General features: G+C 45.4%; 1 protein-coding gene across 1 annotated transcript; it reads left to right on the forward strand.

Moving 5' to 3' along the window:
- Positions 1-494: 494 nt before the first annotated feature.
- Positions 495-17,956, forward strand: bcl3 (BCL3 transcription coactivator). Its single transcript, XM_066719339.1, has 9 exons — positions 495-2,056; positions 3,857-3,998; positions 9,548-9,656; positions 13,690-13,891; positions 14,343-14,431; positions 14,599-14,676; positions 14,766-14,933; positions 15,169-15,289; positions 16,864-17,956. The coding sequence occupies exons 1-9, from the start codon at positions 1,318-1,320 to the stop codon at positions 17,448-17,450; spliced, it is 2,235 nt and encodes a 744-aa protein (XP_066575436.1). The 5' UTR covers positions 495-1,317; the 3' UTR covers positions 17,451-17,956.
- Positions 17,957-18,494: the final 538 nt, after the last annotated feature.

Genomic DNA, 18,494 nt, shown 5'->3' on the forward strand with positions numbered 1-18,494 from the left:
CATATGATTATTATTAATCGCGGCAGCAGGCGCAGCATGAGCGTTAGTTTGTTGCAGGATCGTTGGAAGTATTTAAAGGAATAGGTAGTAGTCAAATGTGTGTTTAGTAGCAGTTACAGTAAAACGGTGCAAGGTAATGGTACTTTACATACAAACTGAAAGAAAGCCAGCAATGAGGAAATAAAACACAAAAGAGTGAACAGAACAAGAGAAATATAATTGCAATAAAAAGTACGGATAAGGAAGAGCTTTCTTGCATTTTGGTTTGTTTGTGTTTTTGTCTTCTTTTCGTTCTTGCTTCTATTATTTCGTTTGTTGTAACTTTTATCTTTCTGCTCCCATCGAGCTGGTCTCTAAAGGGTTAATTGCATTTCTCAGCTTGAGAGAAGGGAAAGTCCCGCCGTCGACATGACTTCCTAATTTGTGTGTGTGTGTGTGTGTGTGAGAGAGAGAGAGAGAGAGAGAGAGAGAGAGAGATTGCATTGCACTCACGATTGTAGTAACCCCCCGCTCTCGCTCTCTCTCTCTCTCTCTCTCTCTCTCTCTCTCTCTCTCTCTCTCTCTCTCTCTTCTCTCTCTCTCTCTAATCTCTACACTACCAGTCAGAAACGCTCAGTGACCGGGCAGCTCCGTGCAATATTACCAGACCGAAGTCGTCAGTGCACAGGCAGACACGATCTTATCGTCACAGACAGCGGATCCGGGAACTGCTGCAGTGTCTTATTGTAATAAGTGCCACGATACTTACTGCTTTATATATATATATTTAAGATTATATGCATATATTATATATTTTTTATTTTATTTTTGGCAACTGGATGCATAAGCAGTACTTTCGCTTTTTACCTGCAATCAGAATGATCTAGTTTGTTTGCAAGACAGACTTAAAAAAAATATTATTGATTTAATGTTATTAATGAATTAATGTTTAATATATAATTGAGTTGAGCTTCTGTAGTTGCTGGTGCCAGGGGAGTGTAACGTTAGTGCGAATAGAGAGAGGGAGAAAAGGTGTGAAGAGAGAGAGGGGGAGAAAATAGTTCAACCACCGGCGCAAACTTTTGATTGGGAAAACTCAACAGTATTTTTTTTTTATGATTGCAATCAGAATCATTCTAGTTATTTTTCTGTAGTTTTGTCAAATGATTGTCTACTTTGGCGGAAGGTCGGTGCTATGATTGTGACGAAGGCCCCCGCTGTTCGGGCAGTGTGGCACAAGTTTCTGACGCAGTTGGTCTCAGGCGGTTCTTTCCCAGGACGGGGCGAGTCGCTTGTGGGTCCCAGTAGTCGGCGACCATAGACCCCTTGCCGAGCGTGATGGGGCCCTTGGATCTCTCTCGGAGTACAGGTCGGAACCGTGCATCGGATTGCAACGGCCACTCTGAAGACCCTGCTGCCACCGCTGGAGCTCCTGTATCTGCAAGGGACCCCGGGGACCGACGGGCCCCTCAGCGTCTGCCGGCCGTGGAAGCTCAGTACTCAGTACCTTGTGGGGACCTCCCCCGTGCTGCTCCGGCACATCGTGGGCATTTGGTCTCAGGTGCCTCAGCCAACTCGTGTGAAAGGGACACCAGTCATTTTGAAAAGTTACACTGGACGACTGTCTCACAAAACGGGGAAGGCCGGGGGAAAGGTGCCGTCAGCCCTGAGTCTCTCTCTTTTCCCGCTGCCAAAGTGGAACGGATTCCGAAGACCCCATCACCCGCCTCCACCTCTCCCAAATGCGAGGTGGACACCCCCCCCAACTCCCGTACCCCGACGCCCGACTCAAAAGCGACTGGAAAAAACGCTTCCAGACTGCCGTTCCGAAAGCGGCCGTTCCCTAACGAAGAGGCCCCTCCATCTCGGGAGAAGCCCCGGTCTCTCCTACAATTCTCCCCTGCCGAAGGGGCGACTGAGGCGGCAAGGAGGGAGAGCCAGCCCACCGCGAAGGTGCGAAGGAGGGAAGACGGAGAGAGAAGCAGTTACCCGCCAGAAGGGGCAAATCATGAGCATTTAACGACCGCCATTGCCCTCAGCGACAGATACCATTTCTACCCCATTCCGCCACAATACAGTAAGTTAGAAATCTGTACAAATATATTTTTCTTTTTCTTTCTATCTCTCCCTTTCTGTTTTTCTTTCTTCCTTCTGGCGATTATGATTGTTATTACAAATGCTAAATGTATAGTTTAATGCTAACATTAATAATCGAGTATAGCCTATTGATCAGACGCTGGTAAGAACAGCCCAGCCAATGTATTAGCTTACTGGTCGATACTACTACTACTACTACTACTACTACTACTACTACTACTACTACTACTACTACTACTACTACTACTACTACTAATAATAATAATAATAATAACAATATTGTTTAATTATTAATTTAACTGTCGCTGTATGTCAGTGGGTGTACCGTTCACCACGGGATGTTACTCTGGGGTAACATTGGCACTAACATTGTTGCCAAGGAGTCGAACTAAGCCACTGTCAGTCAAATGCATTAACTAATAATAATAATAATAATAATAATAATAATAATAATAATAATATCGCCTCTTCCTAAATATGTAGTGTATTTTTAACCTTTTGTCTGCTTCATAAATCTAAGATCTCTTACATCTCTCTCTTTTCAGTTTTATTATTAATATTACTATTATTTTAATGAAAATGACCTCCCCTCGACGTTGTATAGTGTTACCTACACGCTCACTGTATAGCCAATTGTGCAATTATTATGCAAACATACACAGACATCGATTCACGAAAGCGGAGATTACACACGCACTTGGAAGGAAAAGAGAGAAGAGGGGTTTCGGGACAAGGTCGAGGTCAAGGCGGGGTGGGAAGCGTGGTCTTTTTCGTGTTTATTCCCGAGTGGGGCGACTATTGCGCAGTCAGCGCTGCTTCGCTAAACCGCTCCAGTCAAAGCGAAACGGAGCGAGTTTGGAGACTGTGATTACACTGTCCCCTGCGCAATAAAGGCAACATCGCGACACACACAAACACACTATATATAGATGTGTACACACACACACAGCCCCCTACCCACCCCTCTATCTGTGCGAGTGTGTTACGGCTTGTCTGCTTATTACACACTCCTCACCCCAGCGACGGAGTTTCAATATGTACTCAGGTATTCATATAGGGATGAACTTTGCTCACACTCACTTACTCTCAGTGGGTAAAAATGACCATGTCAGCCTATTGATTTACCGCCCACCTCCCTTGGCGTGGAGGGGGCTTGGTGTGTCCTGGTTTCAGTTCAGAACTCAGTCACCCCGTTTCTTAATTTTAACCTAAAGATATTATTATTATTATTATTATTATTATTATTATTATTATTATTACTATTACTACTACTATTTCTTCTAAGAGGTCCTCTTTGCCAGGGCTACTTAGAGTTATCACAAAAAACAGTTTAAGCAGGGGCGTTTTAGGCGGGCTTCGAAAAGGTGTACAGGATCTGGGGGGTTTCAGGTGTAAAAGCTGGGGTGCTGATGGTGTTTTTTTTATCCCAATGTCAGAGTGGGGAGGGGGGTAGAGGGTGTTTTTTCAGGTGTCAGAGTGGGGGGTGGGTGCTGAGGGTGTTTTGCGGAGTCACTTCTTCATTCTTGGATTCTTTTGTTGTATTATTTTTAGGGGGGCTGACAGAAAATACAAGGGTCGGCTGACAGTGTTTTGTTGGACTGTTGTTGGACTGCGCCGTTACTTCATAATTTTATTATTTTTAATGGGGCTGAGAGAAAATACAGGGTGTAGCGCCGCCCCTGATGTTAAGTCATTTTTAGAGCTCAGATTTAGAGACGCAGAGTCGGTGTTTGCTAATTACTGTGCAATGCTGATCAGTGTGTCTGCCCTGACCCCACAGTGGCTCCCCAGTACCACTACCCCATCTACATCCCCAATCTCATCCTGCATGCCCCACCCATGTCCCCAGTCTACCCAATGGAGGAGGACAAGCTGGTGGCTGACATCACCATAGCAACGCAGCAGGACGATGATGGAGACACGTGAGTGGATACATATACATTGGCTCGCTGTGTAATAATGAATAAATGCAAAATACACACACAGTATATATATATATATATATATATATATATATATATATGTATGTACATCATCCTCACCATCTGCCTATATCACGGCATGAAAAGTATATAATTTCACCTTTTCCATCTTTTATGTGGTCGTCTTCTAGGTGTATATACATATATCTGAGGAACTGACACAGCAAAATGTGACAGAAGTTCATGACACAGCAAAATGTGACAGTTCCACTGAGATTCATGCATTTAAATCAGGGTTTTCCCCACTTCCTAACTAACACTAATCAGGGAAAAAGTTTTTATGGTGAATTTTTTAAATAAATATAAAAAAAGCAAAACTGAAATATCATAATTGGATAAGTCTTCACCCCCCTGAGTTAATACTTGGTGGAAGCACCTTTGACAGCAATTACAGCTGTGAGTATGTTGGAATAGGGCTCTGCCAACCTATTTTTGGCAATATTTGACCATTTGTCTAGACAAAACTGTTCAAGCTCTGTGAAGTTCCTTGGGGAGCGTTGATGGACAGCAGCCTTTACATTATGCCACACATTTTCAATCGGATTTAGGTTGGGGCTCTGACTGACAACTGAAAGACATTTAACTTTTTGTTCCTTAGCGACTCCAGTGTAGCAGAGAAACATCCCCAAAGCATGATGCTGCCCCACCATGCTTCACAGTAGAGATGGTGTTCTTTGGGTGATGTGCTGTGTTGGGTTTGTGGCAAACATAACACTTTGCATTTAGACCAAAATGTTCCATTTTAGTTTCGTCAGACCATAAAACCTTTTGCCACTTAGCTAAAGAATATCCTGCTTCAGCCAGGCTTTCTAGAGTAATGGCTTCCTTCTTGCCTCCCTACCATAGAGGCCAGATTTGTGCAGTACTTGGTGCATTGTTGTCACATGCACACTTTGACCAGTTGACCTTTGGCCATTGGCCTCTTGGTAGCCTCTCTGATCAGGGCCTTTCTTGCACGGTCATCCAGATTGGAGGGATGGCCTAATCTAGGCAGGGTCTTGGTGTTCCCACACACCTTCTACTTCTTAATAATCATCCTGACCATGCTCCAACTCCAGAAGATATTCAAGGTCTTTGATTTTTTTATACCCATCCCCTGATCTTTGCCTTTCAACAACTTGGTCCTTTGATAGCTCCTTTGGTGCTCATGGTTGAGTCTTTGCTTTGAAATGCATGACCCAGGAGAGGGAACCTACAGGAACTGCTGAATTGATCCTGAAATCATGTGAATCACTACAATTTAACACAGATGGAGGCCACTTAACTGTGTGTATGATTGTTTACACCTGAGTTAATTTCCAAACAAGCTATTTCAGGTTTTACTTTTAGTACATTTCTACAAATTTCTAGATTTTGTTTCTCTTAGATATTGTAGAGTAGGATGTGTAGTGTGTCAGTACAATGTCTCAGTGTGTCACTACAGTACAGTGCCTCAATGTGTCAGTGCTGTACAGTGTGTCAGTACAGTAGAGTGTCTCAGTGTGTCAATACAGTACAGTGTGTTAGTGTGTCCAGTGTCACAGTACTGCAAGGAGTGTGCTGTGCTGCTGTATGAGTCAGGTCTATGAAACTGTTCGGGGGAATTTCTTCATTTCTTCATTTATTTTGTGCTATCTATATTTTTTCTATCTTTCTTCCTGACTTTTTGCTTTGACATTGATTCCATCTGCATCTGTCTGTCTGTGTGTCTCTGTGTCCCAGTGAGTCCCAAAAGCTAGTCCACAGAGAAGCTGTAGGTAAATATATAAATACATTCACACAGCAACAGACATGCAGACAGTCACCCAGAGAGACACACAATTTATGTATTTTTTAATATTTCTTAGCAGACACCCTTATGCAGGGTGACTTACAGGATAATATAGCACATTGTTTTTTTTACATGCAAGTACCCATTTCTACAGCTGGGTTTTTCCTGGAACAATCTAGGTACACTACACTACAACCAATCACACATATAGGCACACATATGCACACACACAATCACACACATAGACACAGACACACACCAGAGACAGTAGTGCAGACTCACAGATATACACACAGACAGACACACACACACAAACCAGGTGCCAACAAACAGAAATACACAATCAACACACAAAATCACAGAAGCAGATCTGCAGATCTGCAGACACGCACGCACACACACACACACACACGCACGCGCTTGCACAGAGAGTCAGAGGCATGGACGGGCAGCAGGCAGCAGGCTGGGTGCGTCAGTGCCTGCGTCAGCGCTGTGTCTCTCTGCGGCGTTCTATCCTGTTCTCAGACCACTTTCGGGAAACCTTCGAGTGATCGAGTTCGGAAGTGTGCCTGTGGTTGTCTCAGGTGTCTCTATCTCTCTCTCGCGCTGTGTCTCAGACGCTCCCTGTCCCTCTCTCGCTCGGTCTTTCTCTTGGTTTCTGTTTGATGTCTTTAAATGAATGAGATGAAAAACCCAAACATCCGCTACTTACTTCCTCCCTTACCGCTTTTGCTCGCTCTCTCTCGCGCTCTCTCTCTTGCTCTCTTTCTTCCTCCTGCTCCCTCTCTCGCACTTTCTTCTTCCTGCTCTCTCCTTCTCTTTTTTCCTCACTCACTTTCTCTCTCCTTCTCCCTCTGCCTCGTTCCTGCCCTCTCTTTTTCTTTATTCTGTGCTTTCTCATTCACTCTCTGTGTCCCTCTCTCCCTCTGGCAGAGCTTTAAACCACTAGTGTTACTGTACTGTAGTGTCCAGTCAGTCAGTCAGTGTTACTGTACTGTAGTGTCCAGTCAGTCAGTGTTACTGTACTGTAGTGTCCAGTCAGTCAGTTAGTGTTACTGTACTGTAGTGTCCAGTCAGTCAGTCAGTGTTACTGTCCTGTAGTGTCCAGTCAGTCAGTGTTACTGTACTGTAGTGTCCAGTCAGTCAGTCAGTGTTACTGTACTGTAGTGTCCAGTCAGTCAGTCAGTGTTTCTGTCCTGTTGTGTCAGTCAGTCAGTGTTACTGTACTGTAGTGTCCAGTCAGTTAGTGTTACTGTACTGTAGTGTTCAGTTTGTCAGTCAGTGTTACTGTACTATAGTGTCCAGTCAGTCAGTCAGTGTTAATGTACTGTAGTGTCCAGTCAGTCAGTGATAATGTATAGTATGGTCAAGTCACTCAGTCAGTCAGTGGGTATGTTTACATGGAACCTAATAATCAATTAATAATTCGATACAATACCCTTATATAAACATCTCAATCAGAACAGACTAATCAGATTGAGCTCATTCCGAAAGAAATATTGATGCAAATGAAAAGGGTGGTGTAGACCTTTGATAATCTCTTCAGTACCAGAATATTAGCGTCTAGAATGCTTTAATCCCATCAAAAAACCATGGGTTCTTTGAGCACATTTCCGTTAATTTGCATCACACAGTTAAATCCAAAAATCTGTAAACTCCAGAAGCACAAATCCTTGCCCCGTACTTTCATCCAGTGATCTCGTTTAAAGATCACAGCCACACCAGATACCCTCACAACAGTATGTGACCCAAGTGTGTTTCAGGAGATGGTCGTGTTTTTGTGATTACCTGTCTGCTGTGCTGAATTCTGTTTACCAGGCAATGCTGTAAACTCTTGGTTAATCTGTTGGTAATCACATTACATTTCTGGTAAGGTTGTGTTTACAATCTCCCTGAACCATCCCCTGTGAAACACCTTCCAACCACAGTGATACTGCACGCTCTCTCCCTCTCCCCTCCCTGTCGCTCTCGCTCTCTCGGTCTGTATGTCAAACTCTCTCTCTCTTGCACTCCCTCTCTCTGACTCCTGTCCTACCTCCTTTGACCCCACCATCTATTTTTCTCTTTCTTTCTTCTTGTAACTCTCTTGCTCTCCAGCTCCTTTCCCTCCCTGCTTCCCTTTCTCTCTCTCGCCCCATCTTCTCCTCTCTTTCCTATTCTCTCCCCCCTTCTTTCTCACTCTCTCTCTCTCCTCCTTTGTCCCTATTTCTCTTGTTTCAGTTCTTGCTCACTGTCTTCCTGGAAATGAAGTTCAGAGAGAAAGAGAGAGAGAGAGAGAGAGAGAGAGAGAGAGAAGTGGGGGGTGTCTGTGGCTTTGTGGTCTCTCCAGGGAGGTTGGGGGGGGCATCTGTACTGTACCCATGGTGGATGGACAGCAGGGGGGTTAAATTTGCTGTGCAGTCCCACACTGGTAAGACATCTGTCCTGAATCACCAGAACAGGCAAACACTGTGAAATTTGTCTCTTTAGGCCACTAACGAGTTGAAAGAGCTTGTTAACAGCAGAGTGCTGATGCTGTCTCCTTAAACATGGTTAGTTTTATAACTGGATCAGAAGGGAGAAAATTGGAAGGAGATATTTTCTCAGACTTCAGAATCCCAAAAGATTACTCCTTTTTTTTTTTTTGTCTGTATTGCTTACGATTTTATCTAATTTACAGTAAATTGATCTTATTAGAAAAACACCAAACAGACTCACACAGACACACACACTCACAGACACGCAGATGAGATGCAGACACACACTCACACATACACAGAATAGGCAAGTTGTTGTTCTTCTTTCTCAGGCAGAGTCCTGTGCTCTCAGTTCAGGGATTAGTAATGTGCGGCTCTTACTGTCAGGGTCCGTCACAAGGTTAACTCTTTCTTAGAAACACATCTCTGCTGTTTTGTTTTTTCTTTTTATTAATTTTCTCTGTCTTTTGTTTGTTGTCTCTGCCATTTGGTCTCTGCGGTGGCGGAAGCAGGATAGGTAGGGAGAGAAGCCACAATGCAGGTTCTCTCTCTCTGTTGTGTAGTGGTGTGCAGTGCGACTGTGTGTGTTGTATAGCATTGTGCAGTGCAACTGTGTGTGTTGTATAGAATTGTGCATTGCAACCTTGTGTGTTGTATAGCATTGTGCAGTGCAGCTGTGTTGTGTAGCAGTGTGCAGTGTGTTGTCTGACTTCCTTTGTGCACTGAAAGCACACACACACAATGTCAAAAAAGAGAACAAAAAATCCCCTAAAGCTGTAAAAATAATAAGATTGAGAGAAAGAGAGAGAGAGAGAGAGAGAGAGAGAGAGAGAGAGAGAGAGAGAGAGAGAGAGAGTACAGGATGTGACTTCAGACTGGGTGCTTTTACTGGAAGCATCTATCACTAGAACAAACAACAGATATCACTTCACTGGCCCCACCCTTCTATCTGTCCCTGTCTGCATCTGCCTCTCCCCGTCTCTGTCTGTCTGTCTGTCTCTCTCTTCCTCCCTTAGTCTCCCATCAATGTATCAGTGTGTCAGTCAATGTGTCTATTTATCGGTCACTGTGTCAATGTATCAGTGTGTCGGTCAGTGTGTCAATGTATCAGTGTGCTTGTATATCAGTGTGTTAGTCAGTGTGTCAATGTATCAGTGTGCTTGTGTATCAGTATGTCAGTCGGTCAGTGTGTCAGTGAGTCAGTCAGTGTTGTGACTGTGTCAGTGTGTCAGTCAATTAGTGTGTCGGTCAGTGTTGTGACTGTGTGTGTGTGTGTGTTTCAGGGCTCTCCATATAGCTGTGGTTCAGGGAAAGATGGATCTGGTTCAGAGACTGATCTACATCCTGCAGAAGAGCAACAGAGACCTGGACACCTACAACAATCTGCGGCAGGTCAGACAAACCGCCACACCGCCACCGACACACTGACACACAGAGTGCAGTATCATCAGAGAGGGGAAACTATGGGAGGACTGTTCAGAGTCAGCACAGAGATTGATGGCAAGATAGGCAGAGACAGACAGAACAGCTGAGAGAGACACAGGCTCTCTGGCTTTGTTTGTTGATGAGTAGGAAGATAGGTAATGTAAGTTATCTAAGTAGAGTCCTTCAAAAAGAAAAAAAACTGATGGCAGTCTAAATCTCAGCCCGACACACAGTCTGTCTGTCAGTCTGAGTGTATGTCTACCTGTGTCTGTCTGCCTGTGTATCTGTCTGTCTTGTCTGTTTCTATTGGACTGCCTGCCTGTCTGTCTGTTTGTCTGTCTGTCTGTCTTCTCTCAGATCTGTCTAGTCACCTCTCTGGGGCTGAATCAGTGTTTCAACCAGTGGCCGATCAGACACCCCTGACCCAAGAGGACAGCCACTGTCACACCAAGGGGTTGTGTAATGACAACTATTCACACACACACTCACAACCACACACTCAAACTCACTCACACACACAGGAGCCCCAGGAACTTTAGTTTTTTTCTCTGGTTTCTTTCCTTTTTTCAAGACAAACGTCCTTACCAGAGGCGCTGTGAGGGTTTGAGGTTTTGGTTCTAATTGTTTGTGTGATATCCTGCTCTTCGCCTGAGAGCCGTGTAGAGATATATTTTTTAAATTATGTTTTTTTTTTTTTCTATTAACCTCCAGTAGTAAAAACAAAACAAAAAAAGTCAAACAAATATATATGAGAAGAAGAAGATAATAGCAAATTAGACTAGAGATGCAGAAAGAAATCAGCAACAATGAGGGAGAGGGAGAGAGGGTGAGAGGGAGAAGGGGGGGGGGGGATAAAAAATGCAGTTTTAACCGGAAAGTAAAAAGACAGAGTCGACTGCCAGGCAAAGAGTGAATTCTGTAGAATCCCCCCCCTCCCCCCACCCCCCACGAGACAATAACCAGCAAACAGGATCCCTCTCCTGCTGACGGCTGGAGGGGATGTGGGGGATTTTTGCTGCTTTCCTTGACTGGAAGAGACCGCTTTGACATCAGCGCAGGACATCATAGTGCAGTGCAGAGAGTACACTATATTATACTGCATCTAATTCAAGTTTACAGTGCAGCCAAGACTTGTAATTCACTGCTTCCTTTGAATCCCACACCCACTGTGACCTGTAGCCCAACAGCTCTTCTGTTCTGCTGGATAGAGAGAGAGAGAGAGAGAGAGAGAGAGAGGAAAGAGTGTCTTCGCAGAGGGATTTGTTTCTGTGTGTGCAGAGAGAGCTTGAGTGTGTGTTGTGTTTGTCAGTGGCTGTGTTAGTATGAGCGAGTGTGTCAGAGTGTGTGTTCACAGCGCGTGTGTGTGTGTGTACAGTGCGCTTGCCTCTGTGTGTGTGTGTGTGTGTTTGCAGTGCGAGCATGTCAGTGTGTGTGTGTTTACAATGCATGTGTGTCAGTGTGTGTGTGTTTACACTGTGTGTTTACAGTGCATGTGTTTCAGTGCGTCGTACTTCAGGATCCTCATTCCGAGAAGTCACATGACAGCCCCCCCCCGGTTGTTTCCCATCATGCTCTGGGCTTTGCTCTGAGGCTCAGAGGGTAGAATCAGGGACTTTCCCTCCACTACTCTGAACTAACCTCTGTCTCTCGCTCTATCGCTCTCCTGCACTCTCTCTCTCAGTGTTTGTGTAGTAGAATGGCCAGTAAGTCAGCATCTTAGTATTAACCTCCCTCTCTCAGTTCAGTTCAACTCCAGGTGCTTTATCGGTCTGGTATGGGTTACCACAAAATTACAAAGGAGATAGAAATGATCATCAGAAACAGGAATGATAAGAACCTATGCGTACACATGACTTCACACAAATATATATAATCCTGTAATCAGAGTGACAATCATGCACAGGACAGTGGAGGAAATTGTATCTACCGTGAGACTGGTGGAGACATCCTCTCCCCAGCTGTGGCCCTGTGGGTGGAGCTCTTTGGCTCCCCCTAAGTCTGGGGGCGGCAGATGTATAATGGGCCACTAGGGGGCTGTGAGTCCCAGCCCGGCAGGACGGTCAGTTGTTCTGGCTCAGTCGTGTGTTTGAAGCATGGGGGAGGCTGCTGGTTTACTCCCTGTGTGTCTCCCATGTGAGAACGTGCAGTGCAAGAGAAAGTGCATCTCTGTGTCCACCTCTGTGATCGCAATTCCCAGCCAAGCCTAGATTGGCACTCCCTCTCCTTCTCTCCCCATCCTGCTGTTTTTAGAGCGAGAGAGGAAGGGAGAGGACCAGGGGATTCCCCTCACATGGCCTATCTGCCTTTACCTCCCTTTCTCTCTCTCTCCCTCCCTCTTTCCTGCATAATTATGACCCTGCACTTCTTATCAGTGTGTTTGTGTCTGAGTGTCAGTGTGTGTGTGTGTGTGTATTAGTGTGAGTGGGTGTGTTTGTATACATTGATTATGTGTGTATATGACAGTGTATACGTGTGAATCGGTGTGAGTGAATGAAGTGTGTGTATCTGTGTTTGAGTGAGTGTATTTGTGTGTGTATCAGTGTGAGTGAGAGGGTTAGTGTATTGGTGTGTGTGTGTGTGTGTGTGTCAGTGTGTATGAGTGTGTGTATTGGTGTGTTGGTGTGTGAGTGAATGTGTGTGTAGGTGTGTGTGTGTGTGTGCGTGAGTGTGTCATTGTGTTGGGTGTGTGTGTGAGTGAGTGAGTGTAAAGTGTGTGTGTCTGCGTGAATGAGTGTGTTGGTGTGTCAGTGTGTGTGTGAGTGAGTCAGCTCAATTCTGGGAACAGGGAGTGCTGTTTCTCAGGAAGGGTGAGACACTGACCTGTGCTCAGCAAACCAGGAATTTTTCTAGCTTTTTTCCTTGCCATTGTTGTGTGCCTCTCTCTCTCTCTCGCTCGCTCTCTCTCTTTCCTGGCAGGGTCCCTCCTACTAGGCTGGTGTTTAAAGGGCCAGCCCTGACTGTCTCCCATTACTGAGGCAGTGGCACAGAGTCCAGTCAAGGCTAGCCCAGCACTGCAGTGCAGTGTAGTGCAGTATCATAGTGCAGTGCAGTGTAGTGCAGTATCATAATGTAGTATCATAGTGCAGTGCTGTGCAGTGCAGTGCAGTGCAGTATTATAGTGTAGTATCATAGTGCAGTGCTGTGCAGTGCTATGCAGTGCAGTATCATAGTGCAGTGAATTATCATAGCGCTGTGCTGTGTAGTGCAGTATCATAGTACTGTATCATATTGCAGTGTAATGCAGTATTGCAGTGCAGTGCAGTGCAGTGTAGTGTAGTGTAGTGCAGAGCAGTGCAGTGTAGTGTAGTGCAGTATAATAGTGCAGTGTAGTGCAGTATATTAGTGCTGTGTAATGCAGTATCATAGTGCAGTGTAGTGTGCAGACTCACTGAGTGAGTGAGTGGGAGAGATCATGCACGTGAATATTTCAACCAATATCTCTTCATTTCTGATGTGCTCAGGCCACACTGCTACAACTTAGTCCTGCAAATAAAGCTTATTTTTCAATTTAATTGAGGGATGGAGGAGAGAGAAAGAGAGAGAGAGAGAGATCACCTGTTACAGTAAATACATGTTTTTAAAGTCACGTCAGCATGTTGTACTGAAACAGCTGGGGCCACATCTGGGCCAGGAGAATTCTCAAGAATCCCAGAGCTGTCTGCATGACGCACATCAATACTGTACTAAGAAACACACAGAGAGGGGGGGGGAGGTGTCTGTCAGTTTCAGGTTTCATTTCAGGTTCATTTGCTCTCTTTCTTTTTCTCTCTCTCGCCACGGCCTGCCTAGGGCTAGGGTTTGGCCATGAGGGAGGAAGTGTGTGTGTGTGTATGTGAGTGTTTGAGTGTAGCAGTACTGTATACATGTTCTGTAGTCAGTGTGTCTGTTCTGTTTTTGCTATTTTGTCTCTGATGCTCAGTAGAGTGTTAATGTGTATTAATGTGTATTAACCCAGCTCATCTCTCCCCTGCCTCTCCTCCTCTCTTTCTCTCTTAAACAGACTCCCCTGCACTTGGCAGTGATTACCCACAATGCCCCTCTGGTGGGCGCCCTCCTGAGTGGGGGTGCAGACGTGGGGGCACTGGACCGGAATGGCCAGACAGCGGCTCACCTGTGCTGTGAACACGCTGACACGGCCTGCCTGCGCACCCTGCTCATGCACACGCCTCGCACCTTGGACCTGGAGACGCGCAACTATGAGGGTACAGCACTGACACACCCACGTGTGTACAGTCAGTCAGTCGGTCAGTCAGTGTGTCAGTCAGTCACAGAGCATGAGCCAGATTCCTGCTTGTGGTTGGAACAGAAGAGGTACAGAGACACCAAACTTCCCCAGCAGAAAGCCCCTTAAACACTGAGACCAGCTACTGCTGCGTCAGTCAGTCTGTCAGTCAGTCAGTCAGTGTGTCTGTCAGTCAGTCAGTGATTCAGTGTTGTGACTGTGTCAGTCATTCAGTCAGTGTGTCAGTCAGTCAGTGTTGTGACTGTGTCAGTGTGTCAGTCATTCAGTCAGTGTGTCTGTCAGTTAGTCAGTGTGTCAGTCAGTCATTCAGTGTTGTGACTGTGTCAGTCAGTCAGTGTTGTGACTGTGTCAGTGTGTCAGTCAGTCAACTCTAAAAAGGATTATTAACATAAGTCTCTCTCTCTCTGCAGGCCTCACTCCTCTCCATGTTGCAGTGCAGTCTGGGAGCTGTGAGCTGGTCAAGCTGCTGTTGGACAGTGGGGCGGACATCGACGCTGTGGTCAGTCTGTGTGTGAGTGTGTGTGTTTGAGAGAGAGTGTGAGTGTGTGTGTGTGTTAGTGTGTGATTCTCTCTCCCTCTCTCAGTGGTACGTTAATGTACTGTAGTGTCCATCAGTCAATGTTTCTGTATTAGTCATCCCTCTCTCTCTCTCATGGTCTCTCTCAGGATATTAAGAGTGGTCGCAGTCCTCTCATTCATGCGGTGGACATTAACAATGTGGAGATGGTCAGCTTCCTGATTGAGGTACAGCCTGAACACTGTACTGTATTATTATTATTATTATTATATTATTATTATTATAATTATTAGAGATTATTATCTCTCTCTGTCAGGGAGGGGCCAGTGTGAACGCACAGTCGTACTCTGGCAACAGCGCCCTGCACAGCGCTTGTGGGCGGGGCCAGCTGGACACGGTGCGGCTACTGCTCAAGAACGGGGCGGACAGCGGCCTGAAGAACTACCACAACGACACGGCACTGAGCATCGCCAAGGACAGGAGGGTACGAGGGTGTGTGTGTGTGTGGCATTGCCAGGGACAGGAGGGTACAAGGAGGGGGAGGGGTGGCACTGCCAGGGACAGGAGGGGATGACTGCAGAACAGTACAGTGAAACTTTTTTGTCTTTGTGTGTAGTGCCCTCTTGTGGTCACAGTGGGTACTAGTCTGTGTAACCTATATTCTCCTCCCTCCCTCCTTCTCCCTCTCTCGCTCTCTCTCGCTCTCTCTCTCTCTTCAGGTCACTGATGTGTTGAGGGGTAAAGGAACGCGTAGTCTGAACTCCAAACCCATTGAGCCCCACCCTGGCACCCCCTCGCCACACAGCCACTCGCCATCGTCTCACCAACACAATGCCAATGGTGAGACCCCTTTATAGACACCAGTGCACTATAAAAGCCAGCAAAGAGTGTGGTATGGGTGTTTTTCTGCTGTTTCGCATCAGTCAGTGACTGTATTAACCGCAACATCATGGCAACACACTACACATCCGGACTACAGCTGTCAGCGCCCGCTATAGAACAGTGAATTACTTAATTGTACTTAAAAATATATAATGATCATATTAAACCTGTTTATCACAGGAAACTGAAACTGAACCCATTAAAGGAGGGGTAGACAATTATTTTTTGTCAGGATCCCAAATTCTTCCAGACCTTGGGGGAGGGGGGGGACAGGACAGGACGACGACATCACAACTTCAAATGCCCCCCCTGCTAACACACAACATTGTAGCTGGGTTTCCATCACATACACACAATTCTGTGAATTAGTAATATACCTCCCGTTGCTTATATTTAGTACATTCATTTGACAAAGTACAAAAATAAACGTTTAAATAAATGTAAATATTAGTATTAAAACGGTTCAGACCACTTTTAATTTGTATTTGTTAAAGAATATTGTAGGTATAAAGATTAACATAATATAAACTTTCAAGCATTTTGTGTCTTATTAGATTCAAGTCTTTACCACTTTCCTTTGCATTGTCCATTGCACACAACCCATTATCACCAGTGAAAAATCACATATCAACCGACATTATGCAGGCATTATTGCTTGTCAATCACAGATCAATTTCGGTGGAGCTGTGTAATTGAAACGGGTGAGGATTCACAACTGTCGATTTGTGTGCCTGTTAGAAATATGCGTCTTCCTTGGAAATAAGCTGTTTCCACCACTGATGTAGCAGTTTCTACGTGAATACAAGCTATGGCACCATGCCCCCCCTCCCTGGTTGTGTGTATGCAATTTTATATTTTGGGGGCGAGGTTGAAATATATCCACACAACAAACCATCCGCAGTTTAGCTGTTTATTTATAGAAATCAGGAAAACAAACCAAATACCTGTGTTTTTGATTAGTAAAAAGTACCAGTACGAGTATGAGTAACAAGCATCGAGTGCAACAAACCTCTGTAACATTACATTAAATAAAAACAATAAGAAATCAATCATAAATAATACATTTAATTACAGTTATTCTCGCAGTCAATTCAAAAGCGTCTGGGGGTCTGGATTTGGCCTGCAGTCCGCCTATTGACTACTCCTCTGTTAAAGTATTTCATTCTTCCTGAATTTAATATATTTATGGGATGAGTATATACACACATTTCTATTATTATCAACAAAACCCACATTTTCATTCTCAAATCCCCCTTATTTTGAGAATTATCCATATTATAAACACTACAAAATCACTCCCATGAGACCAACCAATACAAAACATCTGGGCATTGTAACACCTTTTTTATTAGTGCACAGTGACGCCAAACCTCTCTGCTATTGGCCAAGACAATTTGTTATGTCAAACAGTCCAGTAAAAACTTGAGTGAGAAATGTGACAATCTACGGCCAATCATCAGCCATCTAGTCCTCTAGTCCGTCTTCCTCCTCATCTGTGACGCTCTCTCTCCCTCTTCCTCTCTCTCTCACAGGAACTCCAGCTCACTCTCCAGGCCTCGCCCCCCGCCAATCTCCATTGGCCCCTTCCCCTGCTCCCTCCAGTCCCGCCCCCGCTCAGCCCCAGAAGCAGGCCTCCCTGGCCCCACCCCAAGAACCCAGTTCCGACCAAACACCAGAAGAGGCAGGGCTTCCCCGGGCGACGCAGGACAGGAACCAACCGGGAGAGGGTATGGCCCGGCGAGTCCCACCCATCGAGGTCATTGGCTGCCTGCCTCCCGAGCACCGGCTGCAGTTCCAGCTGATTCCAGTGGGAGTCAGGGCTCTCCCCCATCAGCTGCCTTCACTCGTCCCCTTCCCTGTCGACATGCAAAATGGCTATTACCTGGAACAGCTATACCCCCCTCCCTTCCACTCTCTCCACCCCCTGCCTCACCCTGCTCTGCCCTTCCACCCTTCCTCCTGCTCCTCCTCACTCTCTGTCTCCTCCTCTCCGCCCTCCTCTTCTTCGTGCTCCCCGGCCAATCACAGCCTGCCTCCCCACGTCCCCCAGTCACGACCCTCCAGCCGGGGGAGCAACCACCAATGGGACGGCTCCCCCGAGGTCAGAGGTGAAAGTTGACAGGGGTGTTGACCCCACACCTACACCCACACCCACACCCATACCCGCACAGGCGTACTCACACTGTCTCAGCCCCCACACCCACTCACAACCACACCCACACGAAGGTAAAAATTATTAAAGCTTTAAATGCCGGTGGGGACAACAGAAAGGTATGCCAAGAGTAGCTCTATTCATGATAAAAAACTATAGTATATGCAGTACAATGCAGTACAGAATGGTATAGTGTGTAGCATAGTGGAGAATATTATGGATGTCGACTATAGTAGACTAGAGTGCAGAACTGTGTATTAAATGACACTGTTTAATTTGTCTATCATATGAGGGTGTTCGGATATTCATAATGATATTTTCCAGTGTTAATTCTGTCTAACATTTGTAATGTTTTTTTATTTTTTATATTATTGTTTGTTTTCTTGAAGATGTGTAATTATTTTTGAATGATTTTATATGAATAGGTGTATATTTTATGATGTGTCTGAAAATTACATATTTTTGTTAAAATATAGTGAGTGGTGTGTTTATTCTGTATCCTAAATGGCCGCAGTCTGCAAGTATCCTGGTCTCTTATTCTTTCCCTCTCTCCCTCCTCTCCCTCTCCTCCTCCCTTCCTCTCTCTCTCACACTACTTTCTAGTTTTTCCTCTATGTCTCTCCCTCTCTCCCTCCCAAATTCAAATTCAAACCGGGACGCTCTTTATTGGCAGCGCAGCACTGTCTCACTCCTCCCTCCTGTCCGTCTCGCTCTCTCACTGGGAGCTACTGCCCTCTGCTGTTCCCTGTGTACAACTGCACCTCCTGTACTCGACACTGAGAGTGACTGGTTAGTCCAGCATAGCACTGTACAACTACACAACACAGGACAGTACAACATAACACAGTACAATACAGCATAGTGCAACTACACACCACAGTACAGCATAGTTCAACTACACAACACAGCTACACAACACAGTACAGCATAGTACAACTGCACAACACAATACACCTACACAACACAGGACAGTGCACCACAACACAGTACAATACAGCATAGTACAGCTAC

Source organism: Amia ocellicauda, chromosome 12 (genome assembly GCF_036373705.1).
Source record: "Amia ocellicauda isolate fAmiCal2 chromosome 12, fAmiCal2.hap1, whole genome shotgun sequence".
Classification (NCBI taxonomy): Eukaryota; Metazoa; Chordata; class Actinopteri; order Amiiformes; family Amiidae; genus Amia; species Amia ocellicauda.

Coding starts and splice junctions, on each gene's coding strand:
- bcl3 (XM_066719339.1), top strand. CDS start 1,318: ATGGGGCCCTTGGATCTCTCTCGGAGTACAGGTCGGAACCGTGCATCG. Junction 3,999..9,547: donor CAGGACGATGATGGAGACAC/GTGAGTGGATAC, acceptor TGTGTGTTTCAG/GGCTCTCCATATAGCTGTGG. Junction 14,677..14,765: donor TGGTCAGCTTCCTGATTGAG/GTACAGCCTGAA, acceptor TCTCTCTGTCAG/GGAGGGGCCAGTGTGAACGC.